Source organism: Trachurus japonicus, chromosome 23, assembly GCF_045865225.1.
Source record: "Trachurus japonicus isolate A0001 chromosome 23, Traja_1.0".
NCBI lineage: Eukaryota > Metazoa > Chordata > Actinopteri > Carangiformes > Carangidae > Trachurus > Trachurus japonicus.
This window is the reverse complement of record NC_140929.1, coordinates 4,658,438-4,667,536: the sequence shown is the minus strand read 5'-3', so window position 1 is coordinate 4,667,536 and position 9,099 is coordinate 4,658,438. Positions and strand designations below refer to the sequence as shown.

At 39.8% G+C, this 9,099-nt stretch overlaps 1 protein-coding gene across 3 annotated transcripts in view; it reads right to left on the bottom strand.

Moving 5' to 3' along the window:
• The window catches only part of plxnb2a.1 (plexin b2a, tandem duplicate 1), a 238,452-nt gene that overhangs the window by 47,683 nt on the left and 181,670 nt on the right, over nt 1-9,099 (bottom strand). For all 3 annotated transcript variants that reach the window (XM_085769977.1, XM_085769978.1, XM_085769979.1), the window contains 3 exons: nt 7,677-7,777; nt 5,486-5,612; nt 62-227 (listed from right to left, as the gene is read on the bottom strand). In XM_085769977.1, the coding sequence (XP_085626103.1) occupies nt 62-227; nt 5,486-5,612; nt 7,677-7,777 (394 nt within the window). The remainder of the gene's footprint in view (nt 1-61; nt 228-5,485; nt 5,613-7,676; nt 7,778-9,099) is intronic.

Here is a 9,099-nt window from a genome sequence, read left to right as displayed (position 1 = left end):
GGAACTCAGGGAACGACGACAAGCTACTTCCTGTTAACCCCTTTTTTGTGACTCCACCTACCCTGCTGGTCGGGGGTGGTCGGGATCTCCCCGGGGTTCGGCAGCGCGCAGGTGACCAGCGCCTGGTCCCGGCCCGTCACAATGGCGGCACGGACGAAGGAGCCGAAGTCGCACTGGATGGAGTCGGACGGCCGCAGTCTGGGAAGAGTAGGAATGCTGATTTCCACCTGGAGGAGAAGAGAAGGAGGGGCGGAGTTTAAAGGTACATTGTGTAGGAATTCCTCCCATCTAGCGTTGCGGTTGTATATCGCAAGCAACTCAATCGTATTTTTCATTCTGCATTCACCTGAAATTGGGCGGACGGCAGACGGACGACAGCCGCTGCACGTAACGGCATAAACAAGCCTCTATGTAAACCAGTGGTCCGTCAGCACGAGTCAAAACAATAGGACGAATCGCCTTGTTGTTTACAACTACTTCCGGGTAGAAAACCAGCATGAGAACAATAGTGAGAGAGTTTCGCTATCTAATTTTTCATGTTACTATATCGCCGTTTAGACTAATCTGATGTTTGTAAAGTTTATAAAACCAATGATTGGACAAACATTACTATTTACGTGTGCACATTTTTGTAATTAGTCATGGTTATCAGAGATTAGCCGGGCTAACAGTTAGCTACCTGTTTAACTTTAATAACTCAGTGACTCAATAAATGGTCCAGCGGATATCCTAGTTACAACATGACTGAGCTAACTGGAGTAGTTTCATGTCGTGTCCGACAACGGGAGGGTTTTAACAGCTGACGTCCTGGTGTTAGCTTAGCTACCGCTATTAGCTTAGCTACCGCCGTTAGCTGTCCCTGTCAGCTGAGCCACTGATGCTTTCTAGACACTGTGATTCCCCCAAACTGAATAAATACAACACATAGCAACACAAAACACACACACAGAAATAGTAATGTTTCTTCAGTCATTTCAGATTTGTCTAAACGGTGATAGGGCGTGAAAAATATGATATAGCTAAACTCTCGTTCGTTACTATTGATCTCATTCAAATTATACGTGCTGGATTTCTACCCGGAAGTAGAATGTAAATAACAAGGCGATTCGGTCTATACACGTGACAATATGTTGTCATGGCGATGTTGTATTGTTTACCTGACCCACGTTTTACTGTCTTTCTCTGGACTTCTGTGACTAAAATGACATCTGGTTTGTTACCGACCGACGGCCGTCTGCCCGACTGCAGGTGAATGCAGCATCGGTGTAACGCTCCATTCCTCCTCACTGCGTTACCGCGGTGACTTTTCACAGACGCTCGACCTCGACCTGAGCCGACAGCTCCGGTGTCTGTATTGTCTTGCTGCTGCTCTGTGACATTTTAAATTTCCCCTCGGGGATTAAATAAAGTATTTCTAATTTCTAATTTCTAATATATGAATGATATGAACGTCAGAGCTGAAAGGAACACTTCAGTTTGTTGGTGGGGGGGATTACTGATTAATGAAAAACAGACTTTTGAACCAAATAATCGATTTTTATAGAATAGATAACAGGAGAAGTTACACAATGTCCCTTTAAAGAAAAAAAACAGGAAGCAGAGAGATTGATTTCCGATAATAATGATAAATGATGAAGCAGCAGCTGTCTGACGATACTCGTGGTGTCTGTGTGTTAATGAGCAGCGTCGTGTGTGTAAAAGTACGACCTTAATGAATCCTATGAATCATGCATCCTGTGTGTGTGTGTGTGCGCGCAGTGATAATTACTATTCGACTGCGCGGTGCAAACATGAGCTCGTTAGTCCTCGCTGACCTCAACCGTTTTAATTTTACTGCTGAAGTTTTAATTTTTTAACTTCTTGATCCGGTGAAACTCTAAGACCCTGAATGAATTCACCCCAGACCTCCTCCTCCTCTTCCTCTTCCTCCTCCTCCTCCTCCTCCTCCTGGAGAATGTTTTAAAGCCAAAGTCCTACTGTCTTATCAGATTAAAATCACAAACTGCGATGCTGCAACAGAGGCCGAAGTCCCAAACTCCCTAATTAAGATGCAGCACATTCATCTACTACATGGACCCAAAAGAAATTCTACTGTCTCTTTCTTTCTGCTGAGGTCAAAAACTTAAGCAGCCGTTTGTTCGAAAGGAACCTGAACTCACCAGGAACTTGGAGGATTTAGTGCTAATGAACGCTGCTGAGGTGCAAAAATTTCTTAATTTGCAGATATGAATTACTGATATGTGACTTTTAAAAAGAGTTTTGCTACGTGAAGCAAATTGTGAAACACGACGGGTTCAACAAGTCAGACTGGATCTGATCTGAGGTCAGCGACTTGTCTTATTAAATTATATTAAATTATCCAGATTACACAGTGGAGACTGTCTTAACAATGTAAACAAACTATAATTAACAGTATAAAGGTACAGTAAATGTTTCTATTAGAGCTCCATACTCTATAGAGGTAGATGTTTGTGTTAAAGCTCCTTCAAAATAAAGGTAGATGTTTGTATTAAAGCTCCATACAGTATAAAGGTAGATGTTTGTATTAAAGCTCCATACAGTATAAAGGTAGATGTTTGTGTTAAAGCTCCTTCAAAATAAAGGTAGATGTTTGTATTAAAGCTCCATACAGTATAAAGGTAGATGTTTGTATTAAAGCTCCATACAGTATAAAGGTAGATGTTTGTATTAAAGCTCCATACAGTATAAAGGTAGATGTTTGTGTTAAAGCTCCATACAGTATAAAGGTAGATGTTTGTGTTAAAGCTTCATACAGTATAAAGGTAGATGTTTGTATTAAAGCTCCATACAGTATAAAGGTAGATGTTTGTGTTAAAGCTCCATACAGTATAAAGGTAGATGTCCATGTGTAGTGTGATTATAAAGCAGCTCTAGGTTCTATATTAATACTGTGAAAGTATCAAAGCCTCAGTCCACAGAGAAATGCACACAGCCTGTATTCAGAAACTGAGCCTTAAAACCAGCCGTCAGGACTTCCTGTCACTTTGTGATGTCACAACTAAGCCCCGCCCCCTCACCACCATTTGGACCCAAAAATCCATCCTACAACTTGCAGGATTTGGTTTCTCTGAGTGATTTATTCTGAAACCTGCTCTATTTTTTATTGGATCACACAGAAAACAGTCAGCCAATCAGAAGAGAGTCTCAGAGCCTCATCCTCTCTTCTGATTGGCCGACACCGACCTGTTGTTACTAGAGCTCCAGAGAGAGGAGGAAAGAAGGAAAACTACACTGAGATGTTTTTTTTTTTTACCTTCCTCCTTCTACTTTGCATCTTGTTTATCACAACTCTGGCCTGATTATTGTCATCACACACCGACGCTTTTGTTTTGCTGCCTCTTCCTCTTCCTCCTCCTCCTCATCATCACGTCTGATGAGAGCCGCATTCACAAAAATCACCGACAACATCACAATCTACATACAGAACAAAAACCCCAAAAGTCCTCGCATCAACCTGAGCAGCTCCCATTTTTCTTTCTTTATTCTATTTTATTTTATTTTTTATTATTTATTCTGCTCAGACTTTTTACAGCCGAACGTCTTCATCAGCAGAAAAAAAAAACTACACGTTATACAACAGAGCGAAGAGTGAAGTCTCTTTTTTTATTATTATTCTGCTGGTGAAAGAAAAAAGGCATGATGGGAGGAAGGAAGGAAGGAAAGGAGGCGAGTCGATGGTGTGGTGGGTGTTGAATGAATGGACATGTTGAAGGACGACGCGTCTTCATGGCAGCAAATCGATTTCTCATTAATTCATAAAGTTGATCCATCAGGTTCAAAGAAAGATGGAAAAAATAAAAAAAGCAGCACACTGGACTCTGGTTTAAAACTTTATACTTTTAAAGAGTTTCTACTTTTTATTTTCAAGCTGTTGACTGAGATCATTTCTGCCTTTTTCTGAGTTTTATTCTGATTCTTTGTGAAAGGAGAAAACCTTTAAAAAAAAAAAGAAAAGAAAAGAAAAACAGCAGGAACACGAACCCGTCTCATTTATTCTGTTCAGGGTCGTTAGGGTCCTGGTTCTGTTCAGGTTGTAAAGACGAGCTCATTAAAAATCCCTCGGAGGGTTTGTAGCTACACTAATAACAACAACGACACCGCCGCCTGTTTACACCGGGAAATTAAAGTGGGATCTTGAATCCAGACGATTCATCAGGAACGAGACGGAGCGGGAATCGATCTGGAGGCAGCTCAGGTCCGAGGTGAGATCGGTGAGATTGGAGTTATCTCATGTTGTTAATGTTTTGTGACTTTTACACAACGGGTTTTTTCTGTAACATGACTCATGTTTTTGTTCTGTACTTCTGAACTTACTTCATTTGACAGAACAAAGAAACTTGTTGCACAAAGTTTTTTTTTTTGACATTTTTGAGGAGCAAAAAAAAAATCCAACTAACGAATTTAAGCCAAAAGCAATAAAATAAAAGGAACATGAAACGCTTGCAGGATGTGGATTCAACAAAGTAGGGTTCACAAAAGTAAAAATGAATGAATCACATCCAAAAACATTAGACAACTATCTCTAAATAAAGTCTTTGATCACACCACACCACCTGTCGTAGTATTGACCACTGTCGTGAGACGAGAACCTATGTTTTTACTCTCACTTTTAATTGGATTTCACTTTTTTATGCTTTTAGGCTGTTTTTAAGTTGATTTAGTTATTTGTGTTTTTATTCCTTTGGCCATTTAAACTTATTTTACCCTGTTGACCTTTATACTTTCTTACATTTATGCTCTAATATGCCCCAGGTTTAGTTATTGTTTCTTTTAAACTTCTCTTTTATAGACGGGTAGGGGGGTTTGTGGGTAGGACAGGGTGTTTTTATTATTATGTTGTATTATGTTTTCTTGTCTGCACACAACATCTACTGTACGTGTACCTGTCCTGGGTTAGGGTTTCCCTCCTTCTCCTGTATACTGTACTGTAAAGCCGAGACAAACTGTTTGCAAAAACAGACTATATAAATAAACGTACCATGCTTTGCTACAGAAATAAAGTCTGATTGAATGATTGAGAAACAAAATATTACAAGTATTTTGTCAACTTCTCTTTAAATTGGTCTAATTTTGCACATTTTATTTTTTTATTTACAACAAAAGAAAGGAAGCTGCGTTTCCTTTTCAAAGAGACGTCGGCACAAACTCTATATGTTCTCTTACACATACACACACACATACATACTATATATAGAGGCATATTTATGTAACTGGCTTGAATCCAGAAGTTGTGCATTATCGAGTAAGAGAGAAACATCTTTATTCCCTCTCTCCCCCCTCGGGGTCTCGGGGCCCTGGAGGTTAAGAAGCTGTTTGAGAAGCTGCTGCAACAGAGACACTGAGAGGAGGAGGAGGAGGAGGAGGAGGATGAAGAGGACCGACTGGTTAGAATTAAGCCGAGCTCAGCGAGAACCGATCGTTACCCCCCTGGGGGAGAGAAGAGGTTTTAATTTATCGTTGTTACCTGCTGGGTTTTCCTGCAGCTGAGGTTGGGGGGGTCGAAGGCCTGGATCTGGACACACAGCTGGCTGGGCGACCACAGCCAGGTGTTGTCCTCCCTCCACCGGCTGCACTCCTGCTTCCTGCTGCATCTGGGGATCAATCAATAGATATTTGATCAGTAAAATCAGATTCTGCTTTTAGACTTTAATGTTTTTACCGTTTGTTTGATAATTTCTTTTTTTTCATTTTTCATAGACACAAACTTTTAAGACGTCGGCCAAGTTTTTTTGCGTGTTGAACCTTTTATAGGGCAATAATTTAATTTATGTCAACCCTGGACCCTGATTGGAAGGAATTATAAGAGTTTTTATTTTATTTAATTTTTTGTATTTCAGAAAAAGCAAAAATCTTCGCACATCTATTTCCTTGGCAGGCGCGTTGGAGGGTGACAATTAAGTCCAAATTAAACAAAGAAGAGTTATTTTATTGCAACGTTTCGGTACTAGACCTTTTTCAAGCAAAAAAAGGAAAAAAAACCTTTTTTTTTTGCTTAAAAAAAATTTGGATTTGAAAAAAAAAAAAAAATCCCAATGCAAATCAAGGTCAGTGGTGTTACCATATATAAAAAGGTAATATTTTTTACAAAAAGGAGTATTTATAAAAATAAAAATGTGAAAAAAACATTTTCTAAACTTAAGGACTTTGTGTTAATGTGAATAATTCATTTTATTCAACTCTCTGAGAGACATTTCAAGGCGTCTTTAACCCTTTATCAGGCAAATTCAGTAACTTATTTGTGATTAATAAAATTAATTATTCACATTAACACAAAATCCTTAAGTTTAGAAAAGGTTTTGCAGGATTTATATTTCAGATAACGTTCGTCAATATCTCACAGAGTGAAATTTGAATTTTTTATTTTTAAAAATGTATAAATAAATCTAACATCTAATATTTAAAATGATGAAATCTGTGACGGTTTACAATCTGGACCAGATCCAGTGGATTATCTTCACTTTTTAGACTCAGCATTTTTCCAGAGGACACGACTTTTCACTTGACGAACCAGTCGACCTCCTGAAAGAGTTTATTCAAAACACACATTTGTACAATCGACTCCTGTCTCATAACCGCCGTCAATAATATCTGATGCTGCCGCTCAGATAATGAGCTACAGAACAAGAAGAAGGAGGAGGAAAGGTCACTTCTATGAAGTTGGTTAATAACTACTGAGTCAATATGCAGCCAAAGTCGAGCCTGATGTGAATAATTTTTTAAGGATTAATATCTGGGATTAAGTGATTTACAGCGGTTTGACCTTAGAGAAGAACTCCTATGTCATGAAAAAACAGATATAATACATTTTTAAAGATCTGGCAACTTTTTATTGAATATATAGAAACATTAACCCCTAACAGCTGTTAACGGGTTCAATTGTAAACCAATATTAACGTCCAGGTACAATGTGTAAAGGGATAGTTCAACATTTTGGCAAATTGGCCCATTTGCCATAATCCCTATAGTCATAGCAGTAGGTTTGCTACCTTTAATTGTCGGTGTAAGCTGTTTTTAGAACGGCGGAGCAGAGCCGTGAGCTGCTCAGAGCTACGCTACTTAGAGGTAAATTCAGAGAGAAACAGAGAAAAACTGCCCCCGACGGAAACGCACATCAGCAGTTTTGCATGAATTTCCCTCTAAAACAACTCTGTCTGGTAACGTTGTGTTATTATCTCATAGCGTGGTGAATGTGCAGGTCACAACTTGTCCACCAGAGCGTTGTGGAGTTGTTGGATTGTGTATTTGATGAGTTTGATGAGAGAAACCAAGAAATCCCATAATGAGCCTCCGTAGCGTAGCTCTGAGCAGCTCGCGGCTCTGCTCCACCGTTCTAAAAATAGCTTGCACCGACAATTAAAGGTAACAAACCTACTGCTATGACTATAGGGATTATAGCAATGGGCCAATTTGCCAAAATGTTGAACTATCCCTTTAAACATTTCCACTGTACAGACATGACATTTATAGGCTACCACTTTGTCCGTTTAGTTACTGTTGTTATTCTTTTACCTCAGTCCTTTGTTAACTGTGTAACTAGGTGGGAATGAGTTGCACTGTTCTTGCGTCATTGAAAATTTCAAAATAAAGTATTCAAAAAAAAGAAAATGAAAAAAAAGCGATATAAAGTGTAAAAAAAAAGAGGCGTTTGAACTCACCGTCCCTCCAGGACACACCAGCCACAGTACGGGTCCTTCATGGAGACGCAGGAGTGACAGTCGGTCTTCAGGTGACACGCCTGCACCGGCACCTTGGTGATCTACAAACACACACACACACACACAGACACACATTAACGATAAACGAAAGGCTTTTATTGTGAAGGAGCTCAGTTTTGAAGAAGAACTTCAGCTGTGTAAATAATTTCCCCGTCTCTCTTCTGACAGGAAGAGGCCGGGGTAATACATTTAACTCAGCAGATGGAACGGGGCTCGAGTATCGTCACTTGACTTGATTAAAGTGAATTGCCCTCTTGAAGTGCATTCTAATTAATTCATTTCTGAATCAATAACATCATTTTCGAGGCTCGGTGGCGGCGACGAGAGAGCGATGGCCGCCTGAAAGATGAAAGGACAAAAAAGAGAGAAAAGAGAGACGGATGAGGAGGAGAAACAAAGAGATGGAGGGAGGAGGAGGAGGAGGAGGAGGAGAGAGTGAATCAATGAGCGGCTCCTGTGTGGTAATGTAGACGGATGCGTCGTCCGGGGGATGAATAAATGATCAGATGAGACAGAACCAGTAAATTAAAACACTCATTAAATCCATGACCTGATGGATGGAGAGAGAGAGAGGAGGAGGAAGAAGAAAGTAGAAGTTTGAGTCCGTTTGACCTTCTTCACATGTCGGATGGAGAGAAAAGGATTTAAAGGGACAGTTCACCTATTCAAAAATTCAAATTTCACTCATTGTCTACTCACCTTCATGTGGATTAAGGGCTGGGAGAAGTTTCAGAGTCCTCCGTGGCTTCTCGGAGTTACAGGGGGTCTCCGTGCAGCAGTATTTGTCCATATAATGGTTGTGAATGGTGCTCACTTTTCTTCGTTCAAAAAGACACACCAAAAAACATCCAAATACCTCCATAGTGCTCGTCTGTAATGTCCATCTTGTATTCTATACCTTGCACAAGGTATGTGATTATTATTTCTTTACTGTGCTTCAATTATTTGTTAGATCAAGGTGAGGTCATGTTATAAGCCTTTCGGGTTTCAGACCTCACCAGCACATTTCTTTTTCGTATCTTTCTTACTAGTAAGAGAGATAAGTAAATGTTTTGTTTTATTTTATATGTGCAAATAGATAAAGTCCAAAAAGTCTATTGAAGCCCCGACATGAGAAATTGTTCCGCCGGTCAGTGAAAATCTCTGCACTGACACAGGAAGAGCAGTGAACTGAGACACTGGGAGCTTCCGCTACAAACAAGCTTAAAATATAGACTTATTTAATTTTTTTCGGAACAATTTCGCATTTTGGGGCTTCAATACAAGAGGGACATTACAGACGAGCAGCATGGAGTTATTTGGATGTTTTTTGGTGTGTCTTTTTGTTACGAAGACAGTTGGTATCCATTTGCAACCGTTATAT